General features: G+C 42.3%; 1 protein-coding gene across 12 annotated transcripts in view; it reads left to right on the forward strand.

The window, feature by feature from the left end:
- Window positions 1–5,593: 5,593 nt before the first annotated feature.
- Window positions 5,594–20,352, forward strand: part of map3k7cl (map3k7 C-terminal like) — a 79,192-nt gene continuing 64,433 nt past the window's right edge. Inside the window, exons 1-3 of one of the 12 annotated variants that reach the window (XM_072584949.1) lie at window positions 18,336–18,973; window positions 19,081–19,145; window positions 19,605–19,719. Coding sequence is in view for 6 of the 12 variants with exons in the window: in XM_072584948.1 (XP_072441049.1) it covers window positions 19,068–19,145; window positions 19,605–19,719 (193 nt within the window). In the remaining 6 variants the exon portion in view is untranslated. The other 11 variants (XM_072584953.1, XM_072584950.1, XM_072584955.1 and 8 more) reach the window with 11 other exon arrangements.

Below are 20,352 nucleotides of genomic sequence, written 5' to 3' on the forward strand. Positions count from 1 at the left end.
GGCAGTATTGGCCGGAGAGACCAGTGGACAGTCATTGTGAAGTTAAACTCTCCACATTGAGGGTATCCTTCATTATGTTGTGTAGCCCTATCATCATGGTAAATGGGATAGATTTCAAACCGATCTAGCATTCCATAAGTGAGCATCTAAAAGACACTGTGGGCTACAGCAGCATCATAATTATATTCAAGCATAATTTGTCATCTTGAGAAGATGATAGTGAGCTGGCTTCTTGCACCGCTGCTATCCGTGTGGTGCAGGCACATTGACACTGCTGTTAGAGAGGGATTTTCTGGATTCTTAAGGTATAAAAGTAGAATTAAGCCGCTCGGCTCTTTGAGACAGCTCCACCATTTGATCATGGCTGATATGTTTCACAATCTCAATTCTTCTGTTTGCTCTCCATAACCTTTGATCCCACTAATCAAGAACTATCTCTGTCTTAAATGACTTGGCCGTCACAGACTTTTGCAACAATGAGTTCCATAGATTCACCACCTTGTCACTGAAGAAATATCTCCTCATTTTACTTCTAAAAGGTTATCCTTTCACTCTGAGGAAAAACTCAGTGGGTTTGACAGGAATATACTGTCTCCTGACTCTCATCTCATTCTTGAAGACTACCCATTTTCCAGCTATCCCTTTACCTGCAAACGTCTTCTCTCAATCAGCTTTTGGAAGTTCTTGCCTACTACTGTCAAAAGTAGCTTTCCTCCAATTTAGAACTTCAACTTTTAGATCTGGTCTATCCTTTTGCATCACCATTTTTAAACAAATAGAATTATGGTTGTTGGCCCCAAAGTGCTCCCCCACTGACACTTCAGTCACCTGCCCTGCCTTATTTCCCAATAGTAGGTCACGTTTTGCACCTTCTCTAGTAGGTACATCCACATACCAAATCAGAAAGTTTTCTTGTACACACTTAACAAATTCCTCTCCATCTAAACCCTTAACACTATGGCCATCCCAGTCTATGTTTGGAAAGTTAAAATCCCCTACCATAACTGCCCTATTATTCTTACAGATAACTGAAATCTCTTCACACATTTGTTTCTCAATTTTCAGCTGACTATTAAGGGGTCTATAATGCAATTCCAATAAGGTGATCATCCCTTTCTTATTTCTCAGTTCCACCCAAATAACTTCCTTGGATGTATTCCTAAGTACAGCTGTAATGCTATTCCTTATCAAAAACCCCCGCTCTTCTCTTGCCTCCCTTTCTATCCTTTCTGTAGCATTTGAATCCTGGAACATTAATCTGCCATCCTGCCCATCCCTGAGCCATGTTTCTGTAATTGCTATGATATCCCAGTCCCATGTTTCTAGCCATGCCCTGAGTTCATCTGCCTTCCCTGTTAGGCCTCTGGCATTGAAGTAAATGCAATTTAATTTACCAGTCCTACCTTTTTCTCTGCTTTGTTCCTGCCTGCCCTGACTGTTTGACTCGCTCCTTTTCCCAACTGTACCAGTCTCAGATTGATCTTTTTCCTCACTATTTCCCTGGGTTCCACCTGCAACCCCCCCCCCCCCCAATCTAGTTTAAATCCTCCCAAGCAGCTCTCAAAAATCTCCCTGCCAGTATTAGAGCCCTTCCGATTCATAAGCAATCCGTCCTTCTCATACAGGTCACTTCTACCCCAGAAGAGAAATCAATGATCCAAAAATGTGAACCCTTCCCCCCTGCACCAACTCCTTAGCAACGCATTCATCTTCTCTATCCTCCTATTCCTACCATCACTAGCTTGTAGCACCAGGAGTAATCTAGATATTAGGTAAAAACAATGACTGCAGATGCTGAAAACCAAATACTGGATTAGTGGTGCTGGAAGAGCACAGCAGTTCAGGCAGCATCCAACGAGCAGCGAAATCAACGTTTCGGGCAAAAGCCCTTCATCAGGAATAAAGGCAGTGAGCCTGAAGCATGGAGAGATAAGCTAGAGGAGGGTGGGGGTGGGGATATCCAATCCCTCTACACCTCCATTCGCCATGACCAGGGCCTCCAAGCCCTCCGTTTTTTCCTCTCCAGACGTCCCCAACAGTACCCTTCCACTGACACTCTCATTCGTTTGGCTGAACTGGTCCTCACCCTTAACAATTTCTCCTTTGAATCCTCCCACTTCCTCCAGACCAAAGGCGTAGCCATGGGCACACGTATGGGCCCCAGCTATGCCTGTCTCTTTGTTGGCTATGTAGAACAGTTGATCTTCCGTAATTACACCGGCACCACTCCCCACCTCTTCCTCCGCTACATTGATGACTGCATTGGCGCCACCTCGTGCTCCCGCGAGGAGGTTGAGCAATTCATCAACTTCACCAACACATTCCACCCTGACCTTAAATTTACCTGGACTATCTCTGACACCTCGCTCCCCTTCCTGGACCTCTCCATCTCCATTAGTGACGACCGACTTGACACTGACATTTTTTACAAACCCACTGACTCCCATAGCTACCTGGATTACACCTCTTCCCACCCTATCTCTTGCAAAAATGCCATCCCGTATTCCCAATTTCTCCGCCTCCGCCGTATCTGCTCCCAGGAGGACCAGTTCCACCATAGGACACACCAGATGGCCTCCTTTTTTAGAGACCGCAATTTCCCTTCCCACGTGGTTAAAGATGCCCTCCAACGCATCTCGTCCACATCCCGCACCTCTGCCCTCAGACCCCACCCCTCCAACCGTAACAAGGACAGAACGCCCCTGGTGCTCACCTTCCACCCTACAAACCTTCGCATCAACCAAATCATCCACCGACATTTCCGCCACCTCCAAAAAGACCCCACCACCAGGGATATATTTCCCTCCCCACCCCTTTCCGCCTTCCGCAAATACCGTTCCCTCCGTGACTACCTGGTCAGATCCATACCCCCCTACGACCCACCCTCCCATTCTGGCACTTTCCCCTGCCACCGCAGGAACTGTAAAACCTGTGCCCACACCTCCTCCCTCACCTCTATCCAAGGCCCTAAAGGAGCCTTCCACATCCATCAAAGTTTCACCTGCACATCCACCAATATCATTTATTGTATCCCTTGCTCCCGATGTGGTCTCCTCTACATTGGGGAGACTGGGTGCCTCCTCGCAGAGCGCTTTTGGGAACATCTCCGAGACACCCGCACCAATCAACCAAACCACCCCGTAGCCCAACATTTCAACTCCCCCTCTCACTCTGCCGAGGACATGGAGGTCCTGGGCCTCCTTCACCGCCACTCCCTCACCACCAGACGCCTGGAGGAAGAACGCCTCATCTTCCGCCTCGGAACACTTCAACCCCAGGGCATCAATGTGGACTTCAACAGCTTCCTCATTTCCCCTTCCCCCACCTCATCCTAGTTTCAAACTTCAGCTCAGTTACTGTCTCCTTGACTTGTCCAACCTGCCTATCTTCTTTTCCATCTATCCACTCCACCCTCTCCTCCTTGACCTATCACCTTCATCTCCTCCCCCACTCACCCATTGTACTCTATGCTACTCTCTCCCCACCCCCACCCTCCTCTAGCTTATCTCTCCATGCTTCAGGCTCACTGCCTTTATTCCTGATGAAGGGCTTTTGCCCGAAACGTTGATTTCGCTGCTCGTTGGATGCTGCCTGAACTGCTGTGCTCTTCCAGCACCACTAATCCAGTAATCTAGATATTACTAGCCTTGAGGATCTCCTTTTTAAATTTCTACCTAAGTTTCTATATTCTCCCTTCAGAATCTCATCCTTTTCCCTTCCTATGTCATTGGTTCCAGTGTGTACAATGACCTCCTCTTCGTCCTTTTCCCCTTTGAGAACATTCTACACCATCTCTGAGATAACCTTGATCCTGGCACCAGGGAGGCAACAGACCATTCTGATTTTTTGCTGCTGGCCACAGAAATGTCTGTCTGTGCCTCTGACTGGAGAGTCCCTCTCACTATCGATTGCTTGGAACCAGACATACCCCTCATTATATTAGAGTCAGTCCCAATATCAATGCTTGGAGTATTGCATATGGTTCTGGTCGCTGCATTATGGGAAGGATGTGGAAGCATTGTAAAGGGTGTAGAGCAGATTTACCAGGATGTTGCTTGGTATGGAGGGAAGGTCTTATGAGGAAAGGCTGAGGGAATTGAGTTTGTTTTCGTTAGAGAGAAGAAGGTTAAGAATTGACTTAATAGAGACATACCAAGATGATTAGAGGATTAGATAGGGTCAACAGTGAGAGCCTTTTTCCTTGGATGGTGATGGCTAACACGAGGGGGGATAGCTTTAAATTGAGGGGTGATAGATATAGTAGAGATGTCAGACATAGGTTCTTTACTTAGACAGCAGTAAGGGTGTGGAATACCCTGCCTGCAACAGTAGTGGTCTCTCCAACATTAAGGGCATTTAAATGGTCATTGGATAAACATATGGATGATAATGGAATAGTGCAGGTTAGATAGTCTTAAGTTTGGTTTCACAGGTCAGCGCAACACTGAGGGCCGAAGAGTCTGTAATGTTCTATGTTTTATGTTCAAAAACTTGGCTGTTCATGCTACATCCCCCTGTGAGTCCATCACCCCCTACATTTTCCAAAACAGCATACTTGTTTGAAATGGGGACAGCCACAGGGGATTCCTGCACATCCTGCCTACCCCTCCTGCCTTTCCTGGAGTTGACCCATCTACCTGACTGTATCTGCGGCTTTTCTTCCTTCCTATAACTGCCATCCATCACGCCCCCAGCTCTTGTAAATTCCTCATTGCCTATAACTGCCACTCCAACCAATCCATGTGATCTGATAGGATTTGCAACTAAAGACACTTCGTGCAGACATAGTCATCAGCAGTAACATGGAAACTCTTCCTAAACTCCCACATCTGACAGGGATATCACATCACTCTACTAAAGGCCATCTTTACCACTTCACAATCAACAGACCTAGAAAATAGCACAGTATTTTTGCTCTAAAACAGTACTCCAGGTCAACTTAGTACTTGTGGTTTATATTTTCTAATATTTAATCAAGAGACAGACATATAATCAAGAAAGAACCCGCTCTACTCACTACTATAGACTTACACCAAGGCTACAGTTAAAAATCTAATCCCTTATCTGTTCATGTACTGTGAGCTCTCCCACATGTTTCTAACTTTAAGCAGAAATTAAGGCAGAAATTAAGACAAATGTTGAAAAATGCACATTATTTTATTTTAATTTGTGAATATAGTTATTGATTTATTTTGTTAACGCTGTTAATGTTCAAACTAAATGACATAAGCTATTTGACTATGGAGAGAACAGGGCTAAAGTGAAATTTTTAAACATGTAATGTAATGTAATATTAAATGTAATGTAAAATGGACAGCACTAGACCATGTCATTAAAGGATGATCCACCTTAGTCTATTAATTGATATGTCTTGAATGAGAGGAGAAAATACATATAAATCTTAATAACTTGAAATCTTACATCCCATTACAAGAAATTAAATGGAAAATATTGTAAAAAAAGCAGGAACTGGAGGATTTGGGAAATCAATTTTGCTAAATATTGGCAGTATGAGATTTAACTATTGTCCCTAGTCTGCCACAAGAGGGCAGCAAATCGTGATTCCAAGATTGTTCGCCCATTCTTAGTTCTTTGCGTGACCATGAGGTTCCCCCATTTTCTGATTGAGACTTTTACAGCTTGGCTTTCAAAGTTCGAAACAAGAGACTAAGAGCACAAGCAAGTGGTGAGAACAAAAGGAACATAGGTAAGAAAATTAAATCAGTATGACATATCTGAGGTAATCAATACACCTTTATACAGTGGTCTCACTATCCTGGAATCACCATCTGAAGACTGATCAATATTTGTTATAGGTCTTCTTGGCTAAAACAATCCCATAAATTGCACTTATTTTTTCATTTAGAGCTAGTAATTTACTGATATTTCATACGTAATGATTTAGATTATTTGCACAATGTTTTGAACCCTACAATGGGAATGAATAGAGTTCAACTCAACAATGTCTCAATCTGACAAAATAGTGTTCCAAGGCAGAGGGTGGTGGTAAGCGAGCTGTTTGTGAGACTGTAGGCCAGTGTCCAGTGCCATCCCACATGGATCAGTGCTGTATCCTGTTTTTCATGATATTTATAAGCAATATCGAAAAAGATGTGGGGAGGATAATAATTAAGTTTGTGGATGACATGAAGATTGGTCGAATAGTTGACAGGATTGGTCAGGACAAGATTGAATAATGTTAGAAGGAATTTAAATTTGATAAATGTAAGGTGATGCACTTTGGAACAAGTGACAGGGAAAGGGAATACTCAATAAATGGCAAAACACTAGGAAGCTCAGAGGAACAGATGGGAGGGATTAATTAACAGGGTAGTTAAGGTTAGACTAGATTCCCTACAGTATGGAAACAGGCCCTTCAGCCCAACAAGTCCTCACCAACACTCTGAAGAGTAACCCATCCCCCTCTGAATAATGCCCCTAACGTTATGGGCAATTTAGCACGGCCAATTCACCTGACCTGCACATCTCTGGACTGTAGGAGGAAACCCATGCAGACACAGGGAGAACGTGCAAACTCCACACAGACGGTCGCCCAAAGCTGGAATCAAACTCGGGTCCCTGGTGCTGTGAGGCAGCAGTGCTAACCACTGAGCCACCATACCACCCCAAAGGGGATATGCAAGACGCTTGCCTTTATCATTGCAGCATAGATTATAGAAGCACAGAGGTTATATTGGAGTAGTACAAAGCTTTGGTTAGGCTACAGTTGGAGAACTATGTGCAGTTCTGGTTGCCTCACTATAGAACGATGTGATTGCACTAGAGTGGGTGTGAAGGAAATTCACTTGGATGTTGTCTGGATGGATCACTTTATCTATGAAGAGAAGCTGGATAAGCTTAACTTGTTTTCTTTGGAGCAGAGTAAGGCTCAGAGGGAACTTGATTGAGCCGTATAAGATAATGAGGGACATGGACTGTGTGGATAGAAAGTAGCTGCTCTCCTAAGTTGAAAGGTCAATAACAAAAGGGCATCATTTTAAGGTGAAAGACAGGAGACTTAGAGGGGATTTGGGAAAATAATTTTTACCTAAACGGTAGTAAGAATCTGCCTGGAAGGTTAGTTGAAGCAGAAAATCTTACAACTTTTAAAAAGTACTTGCATGAGTGTTTGAAATGTAACATTTAAGACTATGGGCCAAGTGCTAGAAAATGAGACTAGTGTCGATTTACAGTAGTTTTGTAAATGCAGCCCCGATCAATTGAACGGCCTCTTCTGCACTGTGTGATTCTATATTAAAACTTTAAAACATGCTGTTCTATGACAGCAATTTTATTGCTTTGAATTAAGCTAAGATAGAAACAACTCCAAAATGAGGAAGACTTTGATTGGAACTGTTGCTGCAATCAAACATTCTTCGGGTTAGGTTGTACATGTCCACTGGGCTGAATACATCTAAGAATGTATAAACAGGAATAACCTTCAGTTCGACAGTTTTTTCAACGTGTAAATGTTTTATAGAGTTCTTTTTTAGCGAGAAAATATAACATTCAGATACAAAGAGGAAGATTATGAGAGCTGAACCAAGCTTTCTATTCTAAGTAAAATATTAATGAAGAGAAATAATGGAGAGGTGTAAGAGGAATTGGGACAGAGGTACAAAGATCCCAGTGCTATTGAACTTAAAGGTCAAGGAGAACTGGTGTTGCTGGACAGGTTTACCGTGATAGGTAGGCTGGGGCCATGGACAGACAAGAACGTCAAGTTAATGTGTTGGAGATCTGAGAAACATTAGAGGTCTGGAGGCCAGGTGATGACTGTTACACAAGACTTTGTGCTGGCTAAGGAATGGACAACAGCGATGTGAATGAGCTGCTTTTGAAGAGTACAGAATCAAAGAATCCCTTGGCAGATGAAAAATAAGTAGACAAGGATTTCAGCAGCAGTTGGGCTGAGATACAGAATGTTAGAGTTGGGATTAGTTGGTCTTTGTGTTAGGGAAGTTTCGAAACCTCAGTTCAGTTTTGAAGCGTAAACCAAGATTACAAATAGTCTGGTTCAGTCTGAGACAGAGCCCTGGAGAATATAGTCAGACTTGACGACACAGAGGTTTTAGCAGGGCAACTCACGGTCTTCAGAATTTTTAACTAGAGGAACATTTGGCTTAACCATGACTTGATGTTGGACAAAGCAGTGTGTCAGTGAAGACGTTGTGGAGAAATAAAGTAAACCGGAAGAACTGCAGGTGGTGGAGATCTGAAACAAAAACAGAAATTGCTGGAAGAAATATGCAGTTCTGGCAGCCTCTGTAGAGAGAAAGCAGAGTTAACTTTTCAGGTCCAGTGACCCTTCTTTAGAATTGGAGAAATATAGCCAGGAATCATCAGCATATGTTGTCAATAAGGGGCAGTGACAAATACTCCTGCTCTGCAATCCTTACCACAAAGAGGAAGCTAAATTACAGTAACAGGAATTCTACAACCTCCACATTATCCTTTGAGTCACTAATATCCTGACTTGGGCAACAATCTGTACCTTCATGTATATTTAGAGAGAAGTAATGATTCTGGGCGCGTCAGAGAGGGAGTGTAGATTATTTGTCTTAATCAGCAAGGGTTGGAAAAGATGAGCAATCAGTTTCATATCTTAGTTACAAAGAAATCAGAGAGCCTCTTCAACTTAATGTAGGAATTGGTAGGGAGAGGAGTTTAAGGAATTGGTCAGTGTTAAAGTAAAGACGCTTGATGTAATTGATGCTCTTGGGAGGTGGAGGGTGGAGAGATTTGGAAATTGGTGAAGTCGATGTTGATGCCATTGAGTTGTGTGGGATTCTATCAGGTGAGGTCAATTCTCAGAATTTAAGTGGTTAAGCCAGCTGTGGGACAGATTCTCTTGTGTTTCCCTTTTCAAATAGGCCCTTATTGTGAGCTTGAGTCGAAAAGTGTGGCGCTGGAAAAGCACAACAGGTCAGGCAGCATCCGAGGAGCAGGAGAGTCGATGTTTTGGACACAAGCCCTTCATCAGGAATGTGGGGGGGGAAGGGGGCTGAGAGATAAATAGGGGGTTTGGGATGGGCTGTGGGGAAGGTGGCAGGGATGGCAATAGGTTGATACAGGTAGCTGGTGATTGTGGAGATTGGTAGGTATGGTGGAACGGATAGGTGGGGAGGGAGATGGGCAGGTAGGTTAGGTCAGGAGGGCAGTGCCAAATTGGAGGGTTGGATCAGGGATGAGGTGGAGGGTGGAGAGATTTGGAAATTGGTGAAGTCGATGTTGATGCCATGTGGTTGTAGAGTCCCAAGGTGGAAGATAAGGCGTTCTTCCTCTATTTGCCAGACAGGTTTGGTTTGGAGGTGGAAGAGGCCCAGGTTTTGCATGCCCTTGGGGGAGTGGAGGGGGAGTTGAAGTGGTTGGCCACAGGGCATTGGGGTTGTTTGATGCATGTGGATCTGAGATGTTTCCTGAACTGCTCGGTGAGTTGACACTTGGTCTCCCCGATGTAGAGGAGATCTCGTCAAGGGCAACAGATGCAGTAACTGAGGTGGAAGAATGTGCAGGAAAATATCTGCCGGATATGAAAAGATCCTTTCGGGCCTTGTACGGAAATGAGGGGGGAGATGTGGGCACAGGTTTTACACTTTGTGTGGTGGCAGGGGAAGTTGCTGGGAGTAGAGAGTTGGTTGGTGGGGGACATGGACCTAATGAGGGAGTCGTGGAGAGACTGGTCTCTACAGGACGCAGATAGGGGTGTGGAGAGAAATACATTTTTAGGTGGTGGAGTCTGATTGTAGGTGGCGAAAATAGCGGAGGATAATGCACTCTATCCGGAGATTAATGGTGGAAGGTGAGGACCAAGGAGGTTCTATCTTTGTTGCGTTTGGACTGGTGGAGTTCAAGGGCAGAGGCATGGGAATTGGAGGAGATGCATTGGAGGCCTTGTTGATCACATGGGTGGAGAAATTGCAGTCCTTGAAACAGGAGGACATATGGGAAGTTGTGGAGTGAAATTGCTCCGCCTGGGAGCAGATACAGTGGAGGCAGAGGAATTGGGAGTAAGGGATTATGAGCTGAGCAGACGTAGCAGATGGTGAAGCTTTAGTTTGAATGACAGTATCATAAGGATGGGAGGAGGTCATGCAGATGCTCAATCCTATTCCGTAATTCAACGTAATTATGGATGAACTGCTGCCTTAGTTCATAAATGTGCTCTTGCCCATTCCCTTACTACATTTTGCTGACAGAAATCGATCAGTTTTAAATTTAACAATTGATAAGCATTAATTTGTAGAGATGATGATTCAGGACAAAATTAACAGATGTAGACAATAAATGTGGAATCATGAAGAAATATTAACGAGGATTAATAAGAGTAAATCACCTTTATCTAATCTGTTTAAGTTTTTTTTGTTGAGGTGACAGGGAGGCTTGAAGCTAATCATGTTGTTGATGAAGCATAGATGATATGAATGGTTGTGTTCAGATCGGAGGAAGCTGCTTGTAGAGTTCCCCTGGGATTATTGTTCAGATCATTGCTTTTCTATTGCATATAAATGTCCTGGAATCGGGTGTGCTGTGCAGAGGAGCATGGAGGGAGTGATGGAATGGAAAGATAAGTGTGAAGTGATTCATTTTGATTGGAGGAATGAGGAGAAACAATGTAAAATAAGGGGTACAATTATAAAGGGGATGCAGGGGAACTTGGAACAGTCTCATTAGCTTCCATCTCTAGCTAGGCTGGCCAGTGCCTTAAACAGTGGTTGCTCCATGGCTCACTGTTCAATGGTGTGCTTTGGAAGATTAGAGCCCAGGCTAGCAGCTGTGAAGTGTGCTGGTTTGTTGAGCTGCAAGAACCAGTAGGTGAAATGCCTAGGCCAAGCCTGGGATCATTAATGTGCCTGCTAAAAGTATAGTCATCTACTAATTAAGGTTATCAAATAGTGGTTTATAAATTCATGAGAGCCACCGATAGGGTAAATTGACAAGGTATTTTTTCCTGGGGATGGGGGAGTCCAGAACTAGAGGGCATAGGTTTGGGGTGAGAGGGGAAAAGTTTAAAAAGTACCTAAGGGGCAACTGTTTCACGCTGAGCATGGTCCATATGTGGAATGAGCTGCCAGAGGAAGTGGTGGAGGCTGCTACAATTACAACATTTAAAAGGCACCTGGATGGGTATATGAATAGGAAAGGTTTAGAGAGATATGGGCCAAATGCTGGCAAATGTGAGTAAATTAGTTTGGGATATCTGGTCAGCATGGACAAGTTGGACCGAAGGATCTGTTTCTATGCTGTACTATGACTATGACTATGCATTGCTCAGTGATACAAAAAAAGTTTGCTAACTGTGATCTAGGACCACAATCATTGGAACATGGTCAGAGATCCATAAATAGCATATTTATTTGATAACTATTTTTGTTTTAAGCTTACAAAACAAAAGTAAATTCAGACAGAATATGTTTTAAATAATAATGTGGCAGCTAATGAGCATAAAGCCAGTTAATACCTGATTACATTTCCATTTGTAACATGCAAAAAGAAGAATTATTTAAGTGCAAGCACTATTGTGTTGCAAACAAATGATGGCAATCTTATTTGCTTTGCCCTATTAACTACAAGACGTTTGACTCTTCTAGTAAATTGTTTCGTGCTTCTGTGGATTCCTTGATAACAACTTATATTTATATATGACTTAGAGATGCCGGTGTTGGACTGGGGTGTACAGCCGCACCCTGTTCAGCCTCTCCCTATAGCTCAAATCCTCCAACCCTGACAAAATCCTTGTAAATCTTTTCTGAACCCTTCCAAGTTTCACAACATCCTTCCGATAGGAAGAAGACCAGAATTGCACGCAATATTCCAAAAGTGGCTTAACCAATGTCCAAAAGCACATGCAACGTGACTCAACAACTACCACCCAGTAGCTCTGGCCTCCACAATCATGAAATGGTTTGAGAGGCTGGTCATGGCCCACAATGACTGAAGCCTCCCAGCCTGCCTCAATCCCCTACAATTTGCCTACCAACATAACAGGTTCACAGCGGATGCCATTTCCCTAGCCCTGCACTGACCCCTGGAACATCTGAACATTAAAGACACGTATGTCAGGCTCCTACTCATTGACAACAACTCCACTTTCAACATCATAATCCCTACCAGACAAAACTCAAAATTGCAAGTCCTAGGTCTCGGCTCAGCCCTCTGCAACTGGATCCTCAGCTTCCTGACCAATAGACTCCAATCATTGAAGATAGGACAACTGCACCTCCTCCACAATAATCCTCAACACTGGTGCCCCTCAAGGATATATTCTCAGCCCCCTGCTGTAATCCCTGTACACCCACGATTGTGTTGCCAAATTCCATAGGAATGCCATCTACAGGTTTGCTGACGATGCTACTGTGGTAGAACGGATGTCAAACAACGATGAGTCAGAAGGAGATTCAAGTGCTTGGTGTCATGGTGCAATGATAACAATCTCTCTCTCATTGTCATCAGAACAAAAGAGCTGATCATTGACTTCATGAAGAAAGGCGGAGGACACGCGCCCATCTACATCAATGGAGCGGAGGTGGAGAGGCTTGAGAGTGTCAAGTTCCTAGGAATGATGATAATCGACAATTTGCCCTGGACTTCCCATATAGATGTGACAATCAAGAAGGCTCAACAATGTCTCTTGTTCCTCTGGTGGCTTAAGAAATTCATCATGTCCATAAGGACCTCCACCAACCTTTACAGATGCACAGTAGAAAGCATTCTATTCTGGTGCATAACGGCCTGGTACAGCAACCGCTCTGCCCAGGACTGTAAGAAACTATAGAAGGTTGTGAGCACAGGTCAGACCATCATGGCAACCAACCTCCCATCCAGGGATTCCATTTACATATCTCATTGCCAAAATCATCAAAGTCCCCTCTCACCCGGAAAAGCTCCCTCCCAACCTCCTCAGTTAGGCAGAAGCTGGAACATACACACCAACAGGTTCAAGAACAGCTTCTTCCCTACCATTATTAGATTGCTGAATGGGCCTTTCTAACTTGAAATAATGTTGATCTTGCTTTTGTGTAGAACTGTAACCCTGTGTGCCTCATTCTGTTGAGGCAACCTATGATCTGGATGTCCTTGTTTGCTATGATCTGACTCGACTTAAAAAAACAAAACTTTTCACTGTACTTAGGTACACGTGACCACAATAAATCAAATCAAATAAAATAAAATATTTATGAGTGTTGCGGGAGTTCTGTTACATGGGACAACTACAGATTCCAGGATTGGTCTCCTGGGAGCAAAAAGGTCAATGCAGACTTGGTGGAGGTGTTCAAAATCATTCTGGATTTCAATCAATACACAAGTGGGGCCTGGAGCAGTAAACAAAGGACAATAAATTTAATTAATTGGCAAATGAATCAGGGATGGCCCAGCTTCTTTACCCAACCCCAAAGCATTACATCTTGTGTCTTCAAGGTCCTTGTGCCCCCCCTCCTACTTCTCATCTATACTCTCCCCTCAGTGACATCATTCACAAATGCAGCATCCCTTTCCAACTGCAAGCTAACAACAACTCGCTATCCCTCACCACAATGTCTCTCAACTCCTTCAACATCTTTCAATGATCAGAGTACTAGTCCAATATCCAGGTTGAGCAGAATTTTCCTCCAATTAAATACTGGAAAGATCAAAACCACTGCCTCTGGTTCTCAACGATAATTTTCATTCTCTCACCACCAACTCCATTTCCCAGTGAGACTTTTTGCACTTTACTCCACCATCAAATGAGCTTTCAGTCATATTTCCATGCCATTGTCAAGATTGCCTCATTCCACCAGCATAATGTTATCTCACTCCACCATGTCTCCATTCTCACCTGACACTGAAACCCTCATTGATGCTCTTGGTGCCTTTGGTCTCGATTATTATCACACACTGCTGATTGGATGGCCACACCCTACGCTTCATAAACTCTACTCCCAAGTCGTAACTTGCACAAATTCTACTCCCTGATTACTCCTACACTTGCTGACTTACATTGGTTCCGGGTTAAACCTCAATTTTTCCTAATGTTTGTTTTCAAACTCCTCATGGCCTTGACATTCATGTCTCTGTAATTTCCTTCAACCACGCAACCTTCTCTAACATCTGTGCCCTTCGACTTCTGGCCTTTTGCTCATCACTAAAATTAACCATTGGTTATCGAGTCAATTGGCTATACTTCCAGCTGCCAAAGTTCTAATTTCTCGAATTCCATCCCTAAAATTTCAAACTCTATTTCCTTTTGCCAGAAGCAAACTAAAGTCTCCTTGTTTACCTGAATTTTTTGATCATCTGTCCTAATGTCTCTTTATGAGTCTCAGCATATAATCCTGAGCCAAAACGTGCTTACAGAGTATCTGCTTGAAGTTTGGCGGTTGTTTAAAGGTGAGCAATGGAGGTGTGGGGAAGGTCTTGATGAGGTTCTCATTCTCATTGATAATGTGTTGCAGGTCACGAAGAACATTCATGGATACCACCATTACACATGGGGATACCTCCCACCTTGTACAAGGCAGGTGAGGATTATTGTGGAGGAGATGCAGTTGACCTATCTTCAATGATTGCAGTCTATTGGTCAGGAAGCTGAGGATCCAGTTGCAGAGGGCTGAGCCGAGACCGAAGTCTTGCAATTTTGAGTTTTGTCTGGTAGGGATTATGATGTTGAAAGTGGAGTTGTTGTCAATGAGTAGGAGCCTGACATACGTGTCTTTATTGTTCAGATGTTCCAGGGGTCAGTGCAGGGCTAGGGAAATGGCATCCGCTGTGAACCTGTTATGTTGGTAGGCAAATTGTAGGGGATTGAGGCAGGCTGGGAGGCTTAAATCATTGTGGAACATGACCAGCCTCTCAAACCATTTCATGATTGTGGAGGCCAGAGCTACTGGGCGATAGTTGTTGGGGCACATTGCATGTGCTTTTGGACATTGGTTCGGCCGCTTTTGGAATATTGTGTGCAATTCTGGTCTCCTTCCTATCAGAAGGATGTTGTAAAACTTGAAAAGGTTCAGAAAAGATTTACAAGAATGTTGCCACGGTTCGAGGATTTGAGCTACAGAGAGAGGCTGAACCAGGTGGGACTGTTTCCCCTGGAGCATCGGAGGCCGAGGGATGACCTTATAGAGGTTTATAAAATCATGAGGGGCATGGATAGGATAAATTGACAACGTCTTTTCCCTGGGAGTCCAGAACGAGAGGGCATAGCTTTAGGGTGAGAGGAGAAAGATGTGAAAGGGACCTAAGGGGCAACTTTTTCACGCAGAGGGTGGTGCACGTATGGAATGAGCTGCCAGAGGATGTGGTGGAGACCGGTACAATTACAACATTTAAGAGGCATCTGGATGCATATATGAATAGGAATTTGGTTAGGATATCTGGTTGGCATGGACGAGTTAGACCGAAGGGTCTGTTTCTGTGTTGTACATCTCTATGATACTATGGTATGATGGTGGTCTTCTTGAATAATATTAATAAATAATAATAACCAATAATTCTTATTAATCTCCTCTGTATCCAGGAAGCCCTGGCATTTTACTTTAACTGTGGCGACTAGAAGAAAACATTGGCTGATGCATTCTCAAAGTTGTGCAAAATAGTTACTAATATTTAGAAATTTTAATTATGTTTAGTATAGGAACATAAGATCAGGAGCTTAGCCCTACTGTTCAATATGAAGATAGCTGATCAAACCCTTTTACATACCCCATCCCTATAACCCTGCATACCAGAATTAGAAATCTATCAATCTCTACTTCAAACATACTCAAAGACTGAGCTTCCACAGCCCTCCATGGTGGAGAATTCCCAAGCTTCATAACCCTCTGAGTAAAAGAACAATTCTCCTCTTGGACCTAAGTAGCATTCCCTTATTTTTAAATCGTGCCCCTGGTTCTAGACTCCTCAACAAGGGGAAGCAGCTCACCTGCATCTACCCTGTCCAACCTTGTAAAGAATATTGTAACTATTAGTGAGATCACCTTTCATTTTTCAACTCTAAAGAACACAGTTTACACAATCTCTCTTCACAGGACAGTTCTGCCATCCTGGTGAAAAGTCTGGTCAGCTCAACTAAAGTCTATTGCAATCCCTTTCTGTCAGTAGCAATAACATATTTCCTGGGATAAGAAGATCAAAACTGTACATCGTACTCCGAGCGCTCTCTAACTGAGCTCCTACACAATTGAAGCCAAACCTCATTATTTCAGTACTCAAATCCTTTTGCAACAGATGACAACATTCCATTAGCCTTCCAAACAGTTTACGGCACCCTGCACATTAACCTTCAGTAAATTCTCTACAAAGACACTTAGGTCCTTTTGTACATTTCAACCTCTTTCCAAGCTCTTGCCATTTAATAAATATTCTGCATATCTGCATTACCCATCAAAGTGGATTTTTTTTCATACTTTGTTCCATTTGCTATGTTCTTGGCCATTCCCTAAGCCTAATTTGAAGCCATTTTACATTTTCCTCACAACACACATTCCTGCTTTGCTTTGTATTATCTGCAAGTTTGGAAATAATACATTTGACCCCAAATCCAAATCTTTGATCTATATTGTGAACAGTTCAGGTCCAAATATTTATCCTAATTGTTCCCCAGTCGTCACAGACTGCAGACATGAGAATGACCTATTTATTCCTACTCTCTGTTTTCTGTCTTTTAGCCAATCTTTAATCCATGCTAGTAATTTACCTCCTATTCCATGTGCTTTAATGTTTTAACCAGCCTCCTGTGGGGAACTTTATCAAAAACCTTCCGAAAATCTATGTTTACTCTGTCCTTCAGCTCTCCTTTATCAATTTTGATAGTAACATGTTCTAAAACCTCCAACAACTTTGTCAAACATAATTTTCCATTTGTAGATCCATGCTGACTATACCCAATCAGATCATTATCAACCATGTGTCTATTTATCTCATCCTTTTTTAAAGATTTGAGCATTTTCCGACTTGCTCATGTAAGGCTAACAGGTCTGAAGTTCCCAGTTTCCTGTCCAGCTCCCTTAATAAGTAGTGGGTATCACTTTCTACTTTCAAATCTGCAGGAATACTCTAGAATAGAATTAGAATATAGAATTTTGAAAGATAATCACCAATGCATTTGCTATCTCAGTTTCAACATTCTTGGATACAGACCACCAAACCCTGGGAAGTTATCATTAATTTCTCCAGTGCAATATTCTTGTTAAGTCCCTTCAATCACTCATTCTCCCTACCTACTTGGCTCACTAATTCTGGGTGATTTCTGGTATCTTCCAAAGTGAGAACACACACAAAGTAATCTTTTAGCTTCTCTTCCATTCCTCTGTTCGCTATTCTAAATACCCCTGACTCTGCCTGCAGTGGACCTGTGTTGGTTCTTGCCAAATGTTTCCTTTTCATATACCTATGGATGATTTTATCACTCAATTTTGTGGTTTTGCACAAGTGCATTCATATTCTATTCTCCCTTTCCTTATCAGTTTCTTGGACCTCCTTTGCTATATTCCAAAAACCTCCTAATACATAGAATTACTGCTATATTTGACAACTTTATATGCCTTTTTAAAAAAAAATCTTATGCAATCATGAACCTGTTTTGTTAGCCATGGTTGACTGATTTTTTTGAGTTTTTTGCACATTGAACAAATGCATAATTGCTCTGAGTTAAAAAATAGTTATTTAAAGACTATCCATTGCTTATGTACAGTCATGCCTTTGAATATACTTTTCCAGTCCGCCTCAGCTAACCTGTGCCCCATGCCTTCGTAATTTCTCGTATTCAAATTTAACTCCATTGCTTCATAGCTTTCAAATATAATTTAAAATCTTATTGAATGGTATGAAATGAATCAAAGCAAAGGGAAAATTCACAATCCTTAATAATGTTTAGACCATTTGATGAAACATCGTGTAGATCACAGAGTAGATAGGATGAGGATTTGCACCCTGCACCGTTAAATCTCAATATGAAGCAGTCAGGGAAGGGTACACAATGTCGCCAGGTACTTCTCCATGGTGATAAAAGAAGAGTTGAAGGGTAAGTCAGACGAGATCAATGCTCATGGCTTTGTTAGCAGCCAATTGCAGAACGGCACTGGGAGACGTTTTATTGCCTGTCTAATTTGCTAGGGAATGGCACGTGGCTTGGGACAACCTAAAAGCAGAAGAGAAAACAAAAAAAGAGGAGGTTATAAATAGCTGCTGGGGCCCTCAGCAGACTAATTACTAATCTACCCAGCTTGCTTTAAACTTCATTTGTTTGAAATTGAACCTATTCTCATGCCATTGTGGAGATTCCCAAGGGACAGCAGTCTCTACCTGTCTTTGTTCTCTACGTGAGACTCCAATGGTACTTCATTTTCTTTTTTTGAAAGAAAAGCGGTTGATTTTACTGACAAAACATGGGTGGAAGTTGACTGTCAAATTCAGCAGCCAGCACTGGAACAGATTGCTGCATCTCAGAATATGGTTATCTGATATGTGAGTTGTAGAAAACATGCCAAAATATGTCGAGGATTTTCGTGTCAGATGAGGCTGACACCTGTCATTACTGTCATTCAAGTGTTATTTGCTTCTGTTGCACAGACTACTATTCTGTCATATTGTGCTGAAGCACAGGCACACTGAGCCTCAGTTTGGAAAACTGCATCATGGTACATTTACGTACTATTGCAGCTGCAGTCCAAGCTGGCTATGTCACCCTGAGCTAATTGGGGTCATAGGCATTTTTACTGACTGCAGTCATGTTGTTTAAAGGAGTTTGCTGTAGCAGGCTGACACAGACAGAGTTATGCTGACAATATTCTTTCTAATTTAAAGGCAGTTTGTTTGCGCTTAAAAGTTTCTGAACTGGAAAGAAAATGCTAGAAGTCACATCAGAGAGAGGAATTGCATCCTATATTGTGTGAGTGAATAAAGCTCCGTGCCTTTTTGCCTAGAAAAGGAAGGGAAAGTCGGGCTGACAGAAAGCAGGCCTGAGGGAGCTCAGAGCCCAGGGGAAGTGCAGGTAACAGCATGCTGTCCTAGCAGCTGTTTCAGCGTCTATTACACTGTCAGTTTGTTGCCATGTAGCAGGTGCTCGATCTCACATTTAATCTTTAATGTTCTGCAAAGGCAAAGACCAGGCAGGACACAAGTCAGTTCAGAACGTTGCATCGGCAGGTGTGAAATTGTGCAAGGTAAGGCATTAAGTGCAATCTGCTGGTGTATTCTAAAGTGGCACTATGATCGTATCACAAAAAGTAGCTGCATTGCCTTAAAGTTTGCAAATGTTTCATTGTTATTTGTAGCTATCCTCTTGATTGTGAGCAATTAACTTTTTTCATGCTGAACTATGAAATATAAAGTGAAGTAGAGCACACGATACAGTGCTATAAATTCTGTAAGTTATTACTTAGGAGAAAATCCAGTGAACACTGCTGTTGTGTTTTCCAGCTTTGTCACTGAGACACTTCCCAGTTTATCATTCTTTAATTTCACAGGTGGTATCATAAAGGGATAGGGAGCTCATTCTGGATCCCATTTAACAGAGACTTGCCCACAGAATGTTGGCACTTCTTTTCTTGTGGTGCTAAAGAAACTTTCCAGATAAATGCCAGAAACCTACAATGAATTACAATACCAGTCTTTCCTCGCAGCTAAAGAGCAGAAACTACAGTCAGACCTATAGTCCCATTGGCCATATGATTACCACAAGGAGGCTACCTTCGGATAAACCTGTCCACATTTCCTTGAGCCTAGATGACCTTACAGGTATGACAACATAAATCACTTACAAAATATGAAGACAAATTTGTTCAGATACAATGTGGAATCTGCTTGTTCGCATTACTATCTTGTAAATTTAAACATTTGTAAACTTGTAAAATTATTTTAAAAAAGCAAGATTTCACTTTTAAGAATGAAAGAAATTTCAAAACATTAGAATTTTGTGTACATATGAAAAAAGACACGGATTATTAAATATAATATGCGTTATTTAACTGTAACCCAATGACTAATATATTGCGGTATATTTAATACATCCTGGTAGTGCTAATTTTTAAAAGTGCAACCTATAATTGTAAAGTTAATTATGTATAATATTTGACAATTAATAAGTTTTGCATTTTGTCTTTTCCTGATTTTGTTGTGCTTGTAAATAACTCCAGGTTAGTCATTTAACTAATTCAAATGCATAAATGATCTTTACTGATGTCTGAGGTGATGGATGATGTGGGCATATTCTCTATTCTGCATCATTTAAGGTATCAGTGCTAGATAAACAACTGAGGAATGGGAAACAGTGCAGAGATTCATACTTGGAGATTCATGCCAATTGTACCCAATGCGTTATCCATCTTTCTGCTTGACCTGAAGAATCTTTGCACAGCATGTCCTATAGCT

This window comes from Chiloscyllium punctatum, chromosome 15 (genome assembly GCF_047496795.1).
Source record: "Chiloscyllium punctatum isolate Juve2018m chromosome 15, sChiPun1.3, whole genome shotgun sequence".
Classification (NCBI taxonomy): domain Eukaryota; kingdom Metazoa; phylum Chordata; class Chondrichthyes; order Orectolobiformes; family Hemiscylliidae; genus Chiloscyllium; species Chiloscyllium punctatum.